Below are 17,009 nucleotides of genomic sequence, written 5' to 3'. Positions count from 1 at the left end.
TCATCGTGTGTTCAACCTTCTGGTTTTGTTTGGTTTTTTTTTCAGATACACGATAAAAACACACCCTGGAAGTCCTTCCTTGTCATTGTTGAAGGAGCATCTAAGAATGATGAAGGTCACAAAACAGAGCTTCCCGACGAAGAGTATGATGTGTCACCTAAAATACCAGAGAAGCTGCTGTCTTTCTCAGAAAACGGCCACTATCAAAACTTGACTGCTGTCCCGGGGAGCGTGACTGCGCTGCATGACAACGGTTCTGCCACGGGAGCAGACTGTAAGTCCGACGGGACTCCGGGACCCCAGGAAGCCCTCATAGCTACCACTTTAAGTGAGCTGACGGTGCTGCATGCGCAGACAGACTCTATTCAGCCACAGCTTCATGCTCTGGTGAATATGGAATAATTCGGTATTTGCAAATCCAGCTTAAGCTGCACCCTTTGTATAGTCCTTTGACTTTGCCAATAACCTACTGAGGGAACTAGGGGAAGCCATGACAAGGAAGCAGGGCTAGACGTGAAAGACACGCACTGGATTTCCAGAATTTCCTCAAAAAATTCATTACCCACCTCCAACGTGTACAGCTCCATCTCCTGAGGATAGGGCAGAGTAACACCGCAACAGGGCGGTGGCAGAGGAGGCAGAAGTCCCAGAAAGCTTATTCCCTACGAGTAAAAGGGTGTAGTTCAGCTGCTTCGCTCTAGCTGGCCTGCGGTGAAAGTACGTACCTATGTTCAGATAGGTTATAAAGGTGCGAGTTTGATTTCCGGTTGATTTGATGACACAGGTACAATCAAGAAAAATGATGTTGTGTTTCTCAGCCTGGTATCTTAGTGAAATTAATTGCATTTTCCCTAGCGGAAATTCATACATAAAATAAGTTTTTCTAAATTGCTTTTCAGGAAATGTTGGTTTATCTCTGCTTTTGCCAAAGATCCAAGCAGTGAGCCAGCTCACTCCTTGGGAATATGAGTGGGAGCAAGCTTCGGAAGGATGTAGGGGGTTTGTTCCAGGAGTTTTGGTTCTCTAGTTGCAAAATGGGCAAGTGGGAGCCAAGTGCTGCGTCTGTACAGGTGGTGGTGTTATTTTCACCTTTTGGTGAAACCTGGTGCGGTTTGACACTTGCATTCGGTCAGACAGTCTCCATCTTCTAACTGCTCCAGCTTACATATAACTTGGCCATTAAGAGACCGAAACATCTCTTGTAAAAATGTCTACGAAAAGTAGTACTTCAGCTATGCTGGAAAATCTAGGGTAGAAAGACAGCTTATGGCCATTTTCCTGTTGACTTGTATCTAAGCTCTTTTCTGCTGGTCGAGAGAGGTCAGCGATGCTCTTTTCTCCACCGTAACTCAAACATCGCTGTTGCTCTGAACCGCAGACCTACTTTTTAAATTAGTAATACTCTGGTGGGAAAAGTTAATTACTGTTTTGCTGTCGAGTTGCTACAGCTAATTCCACCAGTAGTGCAAGAGTCCCCAGAGGTAAATTCCGTTACAAACGGGAGGCAGTCAGGGTTCATATGACTAAAGGCATAAAAAGATGCAAGTAAGTGAAAAATGTACTGGACTGTTCAAGGGATTTAGGCCTTTACTTCCCCGACTGTGAACGCTTTGTCTGTAAGACTACGTCGGAATCTGAACGGCGGTTTTAGGCTGGTGTCTGTCTAACTGTCCCCAGTCAGGTGTTAAGAGGCAAGCCTTAAGAACGTAAGTGATGAAGGCTTTAACTGATTAGCATCTGCTGCTGAATTTTAGTAGAATAACCCTGGCAATGCGCCTTTTTGTGTTTGTTTTAATAAGGAAATGTGACGAAGCGAGCAGAGGGACTAAGGGTCCCGAGTATGGCTGCCGTTCAGCCCACGCTCCAAAACCGCACCTTCACGCAGCCTGCTGGGTTTGGATCCCAGCACCACCAATCGCTACGAGAATCTCGCTTCTGGTTGGGCATTTCTCACCAAGGCAGACAGAGCTTTCCTTAATATCTCCTCCCTTCCCCTTGTTCTCCCAGTCACATCCAGCAGCTGGGAAAGCTGTTGCACAGGGAAACCTGAGAGGGTTTCTGTCCAGGGTAAGCACTTTCTGCATTTGCTTTGCTAACACCGAAGCTGAGCTGGAAGGAGGCGGTGACTTGGGTTGACCTCACGTTAACCTCACTGGAGTACCTGGGAGGATTTGGGGAGGAACCTTTGAAATAGTTGGCACTGACAAAGAAACATCTGCCTGGGATGGCTCCTGGTTTGGGGAGCAGCTGTGAATCAACAGCAACTCGCTGGTACGGTTAACGCTTCAAACTCGGGACCAGACTCCCAGTGCCACCATGTAAAAATCTGGAGCTTTTCAAATTCATTTTCCTGTTTTGCTCTTCTGTTTCTCTTTAATATTAACATAGTATTTCCACAGAAACTTTCTCAGCTGAAGCTGTGAGCAAAACTTTCTGAAAGATTACGTTAGTGTAAAGGTAAGCACAATCAAGCCTTGCTAGGGCCGTTCTAAGGCTTAGGGGTTGGCAAAGCAATAAAGATACCCAAACTGTGGCACAGAGCTATTTTTGAACCTTAAAGGGATGTCTGATGTGTTACCATGGAATCATAACTTAATCTATAGAAAGGGAATTTTTTTAAAGAGAACATTTCCAAGAGGTTATATTTGAAATATTTATTCAAGCACGATGTTCCTGTTGAAGCTTAGTATTCCCAACGACCAATGTAAAGAGTTTGTAGATATATTTAAAGTCCGAGCATTAGTACCTGTAGCCAGGGAAACTTTTGTACTCCGCGAATGTACGGAAGTGAGTTACTCGTATGAACTGTTCTTATTAAAAGATTGAAATCTTAAGACGTGACCCTTCCAGTGACTCGATGACCCTATCAAATGTTTCTTATAGACCCCGTCGCCGTGAATGCACTAAGACTGGGGTAAGTCCTAACGCAGCTCTGCTGCAGGCCTGAAGCTGTCGGGTGCCGCTCTTCTTCCTCAGGCCCTGCGAGAGATGCCCTGCTGCCAGGGAGCGACAGCACGGGGAAAGCCTGGGCGAGGCCTTACCTTTCCGCCAGTCGGGATCGGTTTCTTGGAGCTACCTTCAGCTAGGCGTTAAGAAACACGCCTGAAAAAAATAGGAAATGTGACACTTTGGGACATCCCAGTTTCCTACAGAAGACACGTTGTACAACAAGCAATTAAGTGGTGTGACAGTCACTGTAAAGTGATCAGCCAGCACTTTCCTATGTGAGTATTCGCCCTCAGGATGCGCCTTAGCAGGTCACCAAACTCACTGGAAGGAAGCGCTGTGCACGCTGGCTTTCAGCATCGCACCCTACAGCCTTACGTCAGGCTCTAGCTTTAGCCTGCCTTTTGCGTTCCCCAGGAAAGAACACTTGCGCTACTTACGTTCATGATTTTCACTTTATTATTAATGTACAGATTCACACAAAACATTATATTCTTGCTAAGGCCGTTTCATTAATAAGTTTTCATAGTACAGAGTTGTGTACTGGGGGGAGATACAGCGGAGTGGCAGATTGTGATGGTTTTAAAATGACAGTTTACCACTGATACACTGGAGGACATGCTGCAGCCTGCTTACACAGAACTAACACTTGTATTTTAACGATGTTACTCCAGAGCACAGTAACAGACCACACAACCCCACGGGTACGGTCTTCTGCTCCGCCAGCTCCGTACGCATCTTACCACGACTGTGCGTAATACTGACAAGGGGAAAAGGGAACAAAAAAAGGCATCAAATACTCGCCTGGGTTCTGTGTGACGCTAGGAAAAGTAAACCTCACAGCCTGCGCCTCAGCACCCCTCACCAAGGCTCCGAAGGCGCTGGATACAAGTCAAGACAAACCCGTCACTACGATGGGGCTTTGCTCGCGAAGGAAACAGGTAAATTAAACAAAAATGGTTCCAGCCCCCTCTTTTTAACACAGGTACGTTCAGCAGCAGTTACATCTTTGGGCCCTCGTGTCCAAAATGAGAGCAAATCTGCAGCTAATCCAGCTTTAGGGATAAGATCACCTACCTACCGTGCTAGCTGCGTCCTAAGCCCGGTATTCTCTCTGCCCCGTGGAGGCAGCACAAGCACGGGAAGGGGACGCCCCCGGAAAGCGGCAGTGGGTCCTCGTTTCTGACGAGCCGCGGTGCGCACCCGTCTCTTGGAGCGTCCCGGGTGGAGACGGACCAGGACCGCACACTAAGCGGGGTTTAAAGTGTTTCTTTGTCAGGTTTGTGGAAAGAAATACGTGACACGTGGAGGTCTCAGTTAAAGGGACGGTTTTGTTGCGGACAGGTTGATTGTGTGCAGTAGCCTTAAAAACACATCTGAGGAGTGAAGAAAGTGAAGTTGCTTGGAAGAACGAGCATTGTCCATCCAGGCTTTTTTAACGCACTCACCTTGCCCGTTCTGCACAGCTCACGGGTCTTTTCTCTCAAGGAAGGATGCACGGAATGGTCTACAGAAAGGAAGTGCCCAGCGAGATCAGTCAGGAAAACAAACACTAATAATTTGGTACGTATCGGGAACGTTTTTTGGTTTTCTTTTTCATGAGTCAGTGGTGGAGATGATAAAGTACCACTTTAATAGAACTAAGCCCCTTAGACCAGTCAGCCAAACCGTGTTCTACTGAAATACCTAGATTAGAAACTAACTGAAGAGAAGCGCGCAAGCCAGCGTTTTGGCTGCCGGAATAGGAGCAGAGAGAATCGCTTCACCAAGAGAAACACGGGGCGGCAGTGCCCGCCAAAGGTGCCTGCCCGGGGCTACTACGCTATCCCTGCTCTGGCCGTGGAGAGGGCCCACTTAGACAGCAGTTCTGCCAAATAAAGCAATTAATTACTTTTTCCTTCTTTACGTGTCAGTAGTGCAGCTGAAAATCACTTCATCACAGAAAAATACTGTGTGACAACTCCGGCTGACAAATTGCATAGGCCCTCAAGTCTTTAATATACACACACGAAATAATAGGTAGCTTAATCATCTCTAGTTAAACAAAGCATTGCACGGAAGAGCCTTGGTTCCAAACGTTTTAAAACACATTTCTAAAATTACCGCAGGAATTTTTAAATGTGTCTACAGCCTTTCAAAGCAAGCTCGGTTCATCTGTCACCCAGACAACCACCACAAGGTTTCTGTGCAACACCAAGTCTCGATCAACACCTTTGCACGTCACAAGAAGGAGGCGGCTTCGCCAACAGCAAAGAAGCCAGAAACTAAATCGCCCGGCGCGCACAAAGACCTGCAGCAGAGACAGCAGAGGCGTTCACGTAAATGAAAAGTTAGAAAAATAGATTATTACTCGGGTCAAGTCATCGCGGGGTAGAGGGGATGGGATGCACCACAAAATAAAGTGGAAAAATAGATCCAAGAAAATATAGAAGAACCTTACATTTTATATTTAGATCTGAAATACAAAACACACCACTAACCAGGTCTACTCGCAGCGACTGTCCGGAGGGCCGACACCGATCGAAGCAGTCCTGTCCCCCAGCGCGTAACGCTTTCAGCACTAGGTCGTTATGTATCCCGTATTTATACGTGCACACATGTATCTGTATAGGATGTATACACACACGCACATACTGTATATGAGTCACAAAGCCTTTCACTAGCACCATTAAAAAAGCTCAACCATTTAAAAAAAAACAAGGTCCAAGTATCTGACAGGTCCATTTAGAAACAGAAAACAGTAACAACACAGCCACAGCTCAGCAGCAATTATTTGTACTGTACTGGCGCGGACAAAATATTTACATGCTGGAATCAATGGTACTGAGCCTTAAGACAGAACAGCAGGAAAAAAGAGCAGTTGGAAGTGCAGACTTTGGCTAACAAAACCAAGGAGGGATTTCTGCCAGAAGTGCTTCTTTCGCCTCAGACCTGCCAGGGATACCCAAAGCACCGCTTCTCACCTACCCACGTTGTCACGACAAAGAGCAGGATACTAAAGAAACACACAAGTCACTGGAGTTGTAAGCAGCAAAATAAAGCTAGATATTTTATCACGTATCCCGTAGTGGTCCTTGGCTGTAACACGCAAACAGATTACGTAGGCTGCATGCCACAAATACCGCGACGATTCACTTCAGGTCCCCATCCCCTTCTCCTTGGATTGTCTTCTTGATGCGAAGCAACATGGTTGTAAGCCACTGATCCAACCGCGATATTGAATCGAATTCTTTAACCTGTTAGGAAAAAAAAAAAAACACTTTAAACTAAGATAGTAGAAGGCAAACTAGACTGCTGCAAAAGAAGCATTCTGCAGCAAGTATGGTCTTCTAAAACTTCTGGTCTTCCCAGAGAAAAAGAATAAAATAAAATAAAAGATATCTATCTATCTATCCAAAAAACACAGAGAGCACTTTAAGCCACTGTCAAACACCGAAAGAGGCTGGAGCAAACCCAGGCAGGATCTTTACTTAACTCTCAAAGATAAACTAGTAATTCTAAAGTATTAAGCTTGGGACTTGCTAGAGCACAGCCTGGACGCAGCTCTGCTAACGTCCACCTCTCCCGCGGGTTGTTTTGCGGCAGGACGGTGAAGCAGCAAAGTGCCGGGTGTTTTGCCCCGCTGGACTCGGTCGCAGCACTCGGAGCTCGGGCAACCAGTTACCCAACATTTAACACCCCAAAAAGATAAAGAAGGAACAACCCGCCATCCGCGAGCGCGCCTCGGCAAATTGGTGCCCACTTACCGCCTCGGTGTATGCCTCGCAGTTTTGCTCCTCGTGGGCTTCCAGCAGTTTCTAGGAGAACACCGTTAAAAATTAGAAAACGCTCTGTTATCGCGTGTTCCCGCAGGGCCGGTGCGCGGGCGTCTCGTCCCCAGGAGAGAGGGGACCCCTGCACCCGCACCGCGGGGCACCCACACGTCCAGCAGCGGCACCTTCACGACCTATTCAAATCACCCGCCACGAACACAAAAATGGTTTGGGGTTTATTTTTTAAATCAGCTAGAATAATCATCTTCCTGCTGCAGCTACTTCCACAAGTCTGCTATAAACCCAGCGCCAAGTGAGTCTGCTGTCCTCTAAAACGTTCGAATAAATGACCAAACCTCTGGCAGGGTGAAAAAGCACAAAGTAAAGGGCAGTACGCGTTTTCGAGCGTGACTATTATTTTAATACTGGCTTTACTCACTTTCAATAGCTTGCACTCCCGTGAATCTGTGAACGCTGGGAACATTTCTTCGTATTTCTCAAGCGCAAGCTGAAAGAGAGAAGATAACCCTTACGCTCGTTTCACACAAAACTACTTGCTTTTTGTTTCAGTTTTTGCCTTCCAGTCCTAAAACCGCCCAGAGAGCTTGGGAAAGTATTCAGAGTGAATCCAGTTCCACACTACGGCACTTCAAGCTTCAGTCTGTGCAACAGCCACGCAAATCCCTGTGCACGCAAGAACGTGTCTCAGCCGGCAAAGGTTGATGAAGAGGGATGCAGAAAGTTTGGGAAAACCGCTCTGAGCCCACTGACCTTCGCGTTCAGCTCATCCACGATGAAGTGGCACAGAGCGGCTTTGAAGAAATACTCTTTCGCGCTATACTTGAGCAAAGGATTATCCATCGTGTTTGTTCCGACCTGGGCACAAAAAGATATTATTAGAGTCGGGAAAGAAAACCGCATCATTAAGAACTGAATTAAAAACAGGACAACTGATTAAAATTACACACAGCACCACAATGCGAATAAAGACCAGGGAAAAAATGCCAGCGTCCGTACAAAAAGCTACTGGGAAGGCAGACAGATTTTTAGCTAATCCCAAGTGCGGTCAGAAACCCGCACGCAGCTGCGAGCGCGCGCCCACGCAGCCCGTCCTCCCAGGGAGCCGCTGCGGCGGGTCAGGGGTACCACGCTGGCACCTCAGTACGTCCTGTCCGATGCAGAACGGGCAAGTCGACTCGGTGGAAACCGCTCCAGAAGCACAAAAGCAGCACTGCGAGTATTCCCAGGTAAACACCTGGTACAAAGGCAGAGCAATCCAGTTTACAAATCTGGGGGGAAATTTTCTCCAAACATACTTGTAAATACGATCAAAAGTGTAATTATAGATTTCCTTCCCCCTGCTTCCCCCAGCCCTTCTCTAGAAACAACAGAATTCAGGGAAAAAAATGCTTTAGTAAGTTAAAGCAACTCTTAAAAGCAAAGGCACAAACCATGCCTCGTAAAGGCATAATCAGCCCCAAAATAAGTAAGATTAGGAGCTTCTAGGCCACGACAATTTTGCGAGACCAACCAACCCGCTTTTCATTTTCAAGAAATTTTCGGCTCAGAATTTTCTCTAATTTGCATCTCTCGTCCCATCTGCAGCACCATTTAAACAAGAAAACCTTTCACCCCCGACCGGACCTGAACCGTCCCACGTACAGGACAGTCCTTAAAAATTTAGCTGCGGGTAACTCGATCCTACAGCAGAAAATTCATCACGTCCCCACGCCGAGATTGCCGTAACTGCCCCGATGCCAGCGCGAGGGACAGGAGCTCAGCCGCCGAGGGACGCGACGGCCCGCACAGCGCCGGGACAAGCACGCGTCCTCACCTGCTCGTAGATTTCTATCGCCTTCTGGTACTGCTCCAGCTGCGCGGCGTAGGCGGCCACCTTCAGCAGACACTTGTTGGCTGAGCTACAATCAATTACAGCATTGAAGTAACTAATTGTGTCCTGGGGCAAAAAAAAAAATCCATACCCTGGTACCTCCAAGCACTACCTGTACTACTTAGCGTATATAAAAGTGGGACCCAAAAGCTGCAAATTAGGGCAGTTTTCTTTTTCACAGCCAAAATTCAAACACACGGAAAGGCCTTCAGCTCAGCACAGACCTGGTGTCAGACACCGTTCAATCCCTCCGTGCTTTCTCTGCACCCGCAACGGGCCCCCCAAACCAGACGAGCCTGCCGGCAGGATGAGACCCTTAAACAGAAATCTCCGTAGGACTCGGGCGTCCCACCCAAGGGCATTTCAGAAGAGGATGGCGGGCGCGGTGTGCAAGCGCGTGGGCCGTCTAAGACAAATCCCCGTCTCCAGCCCTTCCCTGTTGCGACTCTTTTACAAAGACCACTTGCCTGTTAGACTCCTCTCCTTTGTAATAGTCTGCAGCCTGCTCGTAGTGTGCAATCGCCTGGGGACAGAAACATCGCGCTTGAATGCCACTTCCGAAGCACAGTTTTTGGTCGGACAGGCGTAGAGCCACCGCGTTCGCACAAGCTTTTCCGCTGGGCGCACAAAGGGAGGAGCGGCACGGCACACTGCGGGGTTTCTGGTGGAGCGAGGCCCTGCCGCGCATCCCCTCCGTGCTCAAAACACGAGGCTGCCCTTGGAAATTTGACCGTGAGCTTGTTAAGAGTCCCAAACCCCAGTGCAGGAGTAGGGGTGACGCTACTCTTGAGGTAATGGCTACAAACACAGCGCGACACGGCTTCTGCCAGGTTTGCCACGATGTAATAAATCGCTTAACGGAACAGCCCTGACATAGCAGGGCTTGACTTAAGTGGGGCTGCAGGTGGAGAGGCAACACAAAGTCATTAATAGAGACAGATAGGAGCCAATGAAGTGGAGCTGAGGAAGCAAATGATTGTCCGGAAAATAATATCTAGAAACCATAAATTTTTGTTCTGCAAACTTCAAGCGGAAGATTTGCAGCCGGTTGAGCTGCTGCAGGATTCCTGCTCAGGGACCTCGGTTACGGGAACGAGAGAGGGTTGGTGCTGAAGCGTGAACTAGAAGTAACAGCAGCTTCCTTTGGGTGCATCGGAAAACAGCTACAAAACTGCCCCCACGACTTTTCCAAAGTGCCTTTCAGATGTGAAACACCAGGTCAGTCGAGAAGGTTTCTCGCCTGGGCGTTTCTGCCAGCCCTGCCGTGCTGCTGCTCAGCAGAGGGGCACACAGAAGAGCCAGGATTGCCCCGCGAGAGACCGGTGCTGGGAAAATCATCGCTCACCCTCTTAACGCTAACTTCAAGTTACTTGCACCGACATAAAGAAGCCTGGTGCGGGATGGGAGATGGGTTTTACCAGCCGCGCTGAGCTCGGCGCTGCTCTGGCCGGGGAAGGAAATGCAGCCGCCGCCGCAGCACCTGCAGAGCAGCACCTGCAGAGCAGCACCTGCAGAGCAGCACCTGCAGAGCAGCACCAGCAGCGCGTGGCATCCTTACCTTTTCAATGTCTACCAGCTCGGCCTCGTAGATCTCCGCGATGGTGATGTGGTGCTTGGCAGCGATGGTGAATCGCCCCTGGAAAAGGCAGAGGTTGCACGTGAGATGGGGGCTCCCCCTCCGCCCAGCACACGCAGCATTTACCGAGCTGCATCTCTTACAAGCACGCCGGTCCACGAGCTGCCAGTGCAGCTTCTTACCATGTCGGTGTAGATATCGATAGCTGCATTTAAGCAGTTGATGGCCTCTGCAGCATGAGTGTTCAGGAAAAACAACAAAGTCAGCCAGCACGTCAGAATTCCCAGCCCAAGACCTCCCCCCCCTCCAAAAATCAGATTTCTTCATCAGACCACAAACCAGCTTCTTCAAGAAGTATCTGCTCACACACGGACGTATGTCTGGAACAACCGACGTAGCATTTTCAACCCCTGAGACCTACAGATATAACATCCCCTGCATTTTTGCATCTGCAGATCTAATCCCGATTCACCCACCCCCAACAGCCCGCATCCCACCAACGGGTTCACCCGGGCAAAAACTAACGCTGAAAGGTAACAGTCAAAAGTTAGGATGGACAAGATACAAACGACTTGTACCCTGCGTTTGTCAGGCTGCATCGTCAAACAGAGCAAAATTCAAAATGCTGATCTCACAAACATGCAAAGGCCGCCATTTTCTAGGAAATTTGGATGTTTTACAATTATAGAACAGTATTATCAGCCCTGGGTTAGCTTCTTCAGCCCCCTGGCACAGGAAAGCATCAGTAACACTGGTGCGTTGCTTGGTTGTTCCCAAACACTCAGCTGGGATAAGGGGAATCGGAGGTCTTCCAGAAAACCACAACCCTGCTCTTTACGACCAGATTTAAAGAATCCAGATCCTTTACCCTCATCGCATCAAAGGTCGGTCCATTTTCCCCCCGCCTCGCCTCCGCGCCGGGGAACCCCTGGGAGGGGGCTGTGGCTGAGGGCAGGGGTCCCACCGCGATCCGGACCCGAGACCTGCCTTAAGCATTCCTTAAGAAGCGAGTCTGTCTCCAAAGCCAAGCTAAACCGGGAAGGCAGCTACCGCGGGGCAGTGCTTCACAACCAACGCACCGCAGCGTACCAAAGCTCAGCCAAGGCTTTGGTACGGCCAAAGCGCCAGAGATCACCTAGAGATGACACCCCTACGCGTGCCGGCCCACACGGCAGGCCAAGACGACGCTGAGTAGCTCGCATCATCTGAAAGCCTGCCTTGGAGCAGCAGAAGTGCCGGAGGTATTACAGCTTTCGAGTAGTCTGCAGCGAGGCTCCACAGCCCCGCGGAGCCGGTGACTACCCAGAGTCTCGCCGCGCCACCTCCTCTGCCGCTAAGCAGCTTTGCAAGAAATAAGCCCGGATTTCGCTCCCCTCACCTTGCGGGTCTGCTTTTTTGTAGGCGTTCCCGGCGTCCACGAAGCTGGTGGCCGAGTCGTGTTTGCTCTGCAGCTGCATGTGCAGCTTGGCCGCCTGACAAAACGCGTTTCCTGCAGCTGGGAGAGAAGCGCACACCGACCCCATGTACCCCTCCGGCCCGGCAACGAGCGGGATCGCCGCAAAACGGCAAAGCACGCGTCGCTCCCCCGGACCCAGGGAGGTTTAGAGATGCAACAACCCCAAATCGTTCGTGGCCAGGCACTGCTCGTCTGCCGGGGGTTGAGCCTCGTCCTTGGCAGTGTGCGTTCACCCTCGCCCGTGGACCTCGAAACCCATCGGATTTGACGTCCCACCCCAAGATACCTTGCTGAAAAGCAAACCCAGGGCAGCGCCCCTTCAGCAGGCTTCCCTGCGGAATTACGAGCTTTCATTTTAAAACGGCTAATTTAACGTCAGGAACATTCAGGTCCCCCCCCCTTGCCCTCCCAATATTTAAATCATCGCAGGGCCGGGCAGAGCAGAGGAATTGCATCGCCATAGGGATCATCCCCACGGCAACAGCCTGGGATGTAAAACTCCGCGGCGATAATTCACAGGAAGATGCTCGGGCACTCGTGGGTCACCCCAGTGTCAGCCACCCCCTACGCACCCCCCCCAACAGCGGGGGCTGTACTCACCGCTCCAGTTTTTGGCGATCTTGAACATGTTGGCAGCCCTGGTGTACATTTCGCAGGCTTCCTCCACCCTGGTGTTGCCCCTGAAAGGCAGGGAGAGAGCCCCTGACACGGCGCCGGAACGAAACGGGGGCCGGGAGCTGAAATAGGGCTTGGGGTGTTGCAGCCCCGTGTGCTCGGGCAACGTGGCCCCTCCGGACTTGACAGGGCTGAAGACCCTCATTTTAAAATGCAGGGTGAACATCACACTGCTCAGAGAGGGGAAAGCCGGATTTGGAGGACCGGCAGCCCCCCAACCCTCGCCAGACCCTCTCCTAGGCGGTGCCAGCTCGTTACCAACGCACGGTGGAGGCGGGGAGAAATTCGGTTAGGACCTAACGGGATCCCACCGAGCCCCACTGCGAACAGGGAGCTGGTGGAGCTGGCAGGCACCGAATAACCAAGCCCTTGCTAGAAAGGGGAGGCAGAGTTTTTCATTGCATAAAGCAGGGACAGAAAAGCAGAGGGAAACCCGCTCCTGAAATGGCACGTTCCTAACGAGTTTGGAGCCTGGAGCAAGCCCCCATCTGCTCTTTGACTTTGGGTCCCTCCTTTTTGGGCAGGAGCAGCCAGCTTATAAGAGTTTCATGAGACACTCAGCAAAAACACCTGCAAAAAGCAAACTCTAGCAGGCGACAAACTACTGCATCGTTTAGGGAACATAAAGCAAATCAAAAATTAAGAGATGCCAGACAACTTGCTGCTTGCATAACAAACACAGGCGCGCGCTCCGGGCCCCAACAAATAAACCTCAGCAGACCAAGCCCCGACGCGCCGGGGGGTTTCACCTCTGCGTCTGCCGGCAGGGAACGCAAGCGAGAGAACAACTCAACACAAGTCTAACTGGTGGGGTTTAGTAGCATACCTCGGCTCCCCGAACCGCGTGATTAATGATTAACTTATCGTGAGAGAGAAGTTAAGTATTTTTGTTAATTAAATGCAGATTTCTTCACAGACTTGCTCCTACAAGCTGGTTACTGCCCTCTGTAGCACACAGCTCTGCTGACCCCGGAAAGGGCTGGAGCGCGGGAGGTGACAACGTTTATTATTGCCTTTTGGGTTTTTTTTCATTCCTTCTTTTGGCAGCCGACCACATTTCATTTCTAAGTACGGGCAGGTTTTTTGGACCGCTCTTTCTTGCTCTTGAAAGCTGCCCTTTGCATGAACTAAAGCCAAAGGAGGCGGCGCGAAGTAAAACTACACCCTGCAAAGGCGTCCAAAACAGGGCGGTTTTCAGCCTTTTAGTCTCAAAAAAAAAAAAAGCAAAGCACTTGTGCAAGCTAATGGAGCTCTTCAGGAAAAAGCCCGGCTGTCGATAACGCTTTTGGCCGGGCACTCAGCGGCCTGGGCACCCCCTTTCACCGGGAGGATGCCGAGAGCGAAGTCACCCACTGCCTTTTCCTTCCATTTTAAAAGCAATTTTTCTTGCATCTATTTTTAGGCCAAGAAAATGAGAAATTTGCCTCTTGAAATCTCTGCTGGGTCACTGCAAGGATTTTCAGCAATTTGCCGCCCGGATTACGCCCCTGGAGCACGCCCTGCCCGATTAATCTGCCGGAGGCTAGGGAGAAATTTATTTTTAAAACTTGTGCTCTTAGGGCTGCGGGCACTAGATTTTTCCAGGCTGTTATTTAGAAACATCAAGGCCTCCACGGGAGCCTCACTCCATAAATGCTCTTTCCTTAAAAATGAGGGGGGGGGAAAGAAAAGCGAGAGAGCCGTAAGGAAGAAAGCTTGAGGTGGCCAAAACTGCTAGTGTTTCAAAACCCTTCCAGGCACGGTTCTCGCACCCCCAGGAATATCTACTTTGGGACAAAAAGACCCAGTAAAAAGGAAGCTTTGCCTTTTCTGGGGGGTATCGCTCCCCCCGGCAACCCCATCCCTCTGGAGGGTCCCCGTGCCGTGAGCCAAGGGCTGCGTGAGCTGAGGGGACCGCGGCTGCGCTGGGCAGAAAATCATCTGTAAAACCCCGAGCCTGGAGCTGCAAAAGGCCTCAAGGAGGAGGGGGGGGGCTTCGCGCCTCGCCCCAGCACCCCTTGCAGCACCCTTGGGTGCCGCCGCCGCTCGCAGCGGGGTGAGGCTGCTCCCCGGGATAAGGGGAGAGGCCAGCCCTCGCCAGGGCGAACCCCGGTGACGCCGCGGCCGCGAGAGGATTACCAGCGGCGAGTCCCCACCGGGATAAAGCCGGGATGAGCGCAGCCGCCGTGGAGCCAGAGCTGGGGACACCCCCCCACGGCGGGCTGAATGCGGAGGGGGGCAGAGGCAGGCGCCCCGAGCTGCGGAGGCCGGGTGGGCTCATCACACCCCTCTGCCCACGGACAGCGGCGGGAGAGGCAGCACCCGGGGGGCACGGCGTGGGAAGGGGGGCTGCTGGAACACCGCTGGCCGGGCTCCCCCCCACTATGTTATGGGGGGGGCTGTGTTTCTCCCCCCTGCCATGCCCTAACACAGCCCACCCGCTGCAGAGGCTAAGGGAGACCCTCACCCACGCTGGGGGGGGGCACAGCACCCAGGCGGAGGGGCAGGAGGGGAGGCTGCCCCCCTGGAGGCACCCACTCACAGGGCGCAGCTCCCTTTGCACGCCTGCACCCCCTCCTTTTGCAACCCCTCCCTTCGGACACCTGCCCCCCCCCTTTTGCAACCCCTCCCTTCACATGCCTGCACCCCCCTTTTGCAGCCCCTCCCTTTGCACACCTGCACCCCCCCCTTTTGCAGCCCCTCCCTTTGCACGCCTGCACCCCCCCTTTTGCAGCCCCTCCCTTTGCACGCCTGCACCCCCCCTTTTGCAACCCCTCCCTTTGCACGCCTGCACCCCCCCTTTTGCAACCCCTCCCTTTGCACGCCTGCACCCCTCCTTTTGCAACCCCTCCCTTTGCACGCCTGCACCCCCCCTTTTGCAACCCCTCCCTTTGCACGCCTGCACCCCCCCTTTTGCAACCCCTCCCTTTGCACGCCTGCACCCCCCCTTTTGCAACCCCTCCCTTCACATGCCTGCACCCCCCCTTTTGCAACCCCTGCCTTCGCACACCTGCACCCCCTTTGCAACCCCTCCCTTCGCACACCTGCACCCCCTTCACAACCCCTCCCTTTGCACACCTGCACCCCCTTCGCAACCCCTCCCTTCACACACCTGCACCCCCTTTGCAACCCCTCCCTTCGCACACCTGCACCCCCTTTGCAATCCCTGCCTTCGCACGCCTGCACCCCCCCAACCCCTCCCTTCACACACCTACACCCCTACTTTTGCAACCCCACCCTTTGCACACCTTGCAAGTCCCCCATTTTCCGCACCTGCACCCCCCCTTTTGCAACCCCCCCTTTTGGAAGTCCCCCCCTTGCACACCTTCCAAGTCCCCCATTTCGCACATCGTGCTCCCCCCTTTTGCAACCCCCCCCTTGCACACCTTCCAAGTCCCCCATTTCGCACATCGTGCTCCCCCCTTTTGCAACCCCCCCTTTTGCAACCCCCCCCTTGCACACCTTGCAAGTCCCCCATTTTCCGCACCTGCACCCCCCCTTTTGCAACCCCCCCTTTTGGAAGCCCCCCCCTTGCACACCTTCCAAGTCTCCCATTTCGCACATCGTGCTCCCCCCTTTTGCAACCCCCCCTTGCACACCTTCCAAGTCCCCCATTTCGCACATCGTGCTCCCCCCTTTTGCAACCCCCCCTTTTGCAACCCCCCCCTTGCACACCTTGCAAGTCCCCCATTTTGCACACCGTGCTCCCCCCCTTTTGCACACCCGCACCCCCCCTTTGCAAACCCCGCCTTGCACACCTTCCGAGTCCCCCATTTTGCACACCGTGCTCCCCCCTTGCACCCCCCGTTTATAACCCGCGCCCCCCCCGCCCCGCTCACCCGAAGAGCCCCCGCAGGACGGAGTGGGAGCCCTTCACCCGCTTCTCGGCCTCCGCCATCAGCTGCACGGCCTCCCGCTCCTTCCCCGCGCTGTCCATCGCGCCGGGCCGCCTCCTGCCTCCTCCTCCTCCTCCTCTTCCTCTTCCTCCTCCGCCGGCGCTGCACCGGCGGGCGCGCGCACGGGGGCGGGGCGCGCGCATCACGCACGCTGCGAGGATGCACGTTGCGCGAGGCACGTTGCACGGCTGCAAGATGCGTGCTGCACATTGCACGATGCACGTTGCACGGCGCACAGTTCATATTGCAAGATGTGTGTTGCACATGTTGCAGGATTCATGCTGCAAGATGCGTGTTGCACGTTGCATGATGCACAATTCATGTTGCAAGACGCATGTTGCACGTTGCATGATGCCTGTTGCACGGTGCGTGATTCATGTTGCAAGACGCACGTTGCACAATTCACAATGCGGGGTGCATGATTCATGTTGCAAGACGCGTGTTGCACGTTGCACAACGCATGTTGCACAATGCACGATGCGTGTTGCACGCCGCACCCCCCCAGCCCGCGTCACCCCAGCTTCCCAAGCCGCACACGACGCGCACCCCAAAGGCTTTCTCTCCAGCGTTTTGGAAGCAGCGGCATCGCTGCGGTGAGGCGGCGTGAAGGCCTAGAAACCCTCAGGCCTCTCTGGCAGCTCCTGTACCAGCAAGCCGGCTGACACCTGCGCGTACAGCTGGAGTCAATCGGCTTTTGCACCTTCGCAACGAGGGGGGACTGCGCGAGAGGGTGAAACCGGTGCAACTGTGCCGCCCCGGCGGCATCTGGAACCCTCAGAATTACAAAAATCGTTTCTAAAGGTAGAAAATCAGCAAGTGACCTTCCTGAAAACGTACA

General features: G+C 52.4%; 2 protein-coding genes across 6 annotated transcripts in view; one reads left to right on the top strand and one right to left on the bottom strand.

The window, feature by feature from the left end:
• The window catches only part of GZF1 (GDNF inducible zinc finger protein 1), a 61,909-nt gene extending 59,075 nt beyond the window's left edge, over positions 1-2,834 (top strand). For all 4 annotated transcript variants that reach the window (XM_075147873.1, XM_075147875.1, XM_075147874.1 and 1 more), the window contains one exon: positions 46-2,834. In XM_075147873.1, coding sequence (XP_075003974.1) covers positions 46-402 — 357 coding nt within the window. In that variant the 3' untranslated portion in view covers positions 403-2,834. The remainder of the gene's footprint in view (positions 1-45) is intronic.
• Positions 2,835-3,382: 548 nt separating this feature from the next.
• NAPB (NSF attachment protein beta) lies at positions 3,383-16,307 on the bottom strand. 2 transcript variants are annotated; one of them, XM_075147877.1, is made up of 11 exons: positions 16,115-16,307; positions 12,222-12,301; positions 11,544-11,660; positions 10,348-10,394; positions 10,148-10,225; positions 9,057-9,112; positions 8,533-8,617; positions 7,470-7,574; positions 7,138-7,206; positions 6,693-6,743; positions 3,383-6,182 (listed from the first exon to the last, which is right to left on the bottom strand). In XM_075147877.1, exons 1-11 carry the CDS (start codon positions 16,210-16,212, stop codon positions 6,078-6,080), a joined length of 891 nt encoding a protein of 296 aa, XP_075003978.1. In that variant the 5' UTR covers positions 16,213-16,307; the 3' UTR covers positions 3,383-6,077. The 2 variants fall into 2 exon arrangements, with proteins under 2 accessions (XP_075003978.1, XP_075003979.1); XM_075147878.1 differs by lacking the exons at positions 10,348-10,394; positions 16,115-16,307 and having other exon boundaries at positions 11,544-13,500.
• Between the last annotated feature and the right edge of the window lie 702 nt (positions 16,308-17,009).

This window comes from Calonectris borealis, chromosome 3, assembly GCF_964195595.1.
Source record: "Calonectris borealis chromosome 3, bCalBor7.hap1.2, whole genome shotgun sequence".
Classification (NCBI taxonomy): Eukaryota; Metazoa; Chordata; class Aves; order Procellariiformes; family Procellariidae; genus Calonectris; species Calonectris borealis.
This window is presented reverse-complemented; position numbering and strand designations above follow the sequence as displayed.

Coding starts and splice junctions, on each gene's coding strand:
- NAPB (XM_075147878.1), bottom strand. CDS start 11,975: ATGAAAGCTCGTAATTCCGCAGGGAAGCCTGCTGAAGGGGCGCTGCCC. Junction 6,744..7,137: donor GGGAGTGCAAGCTATTGAAA/GTGAGTAAAGCC, acceptor GTGTTCTCCTAG/AAACTGCTGGAAGCCCACGA. Junction 6,183..6,692: donor GCGAGGCATACACCGAGGCG/GTAAGTGGGCAC, acceptor TTTTCCTAACAG/GTTAAAGAATTCGATTCAAT.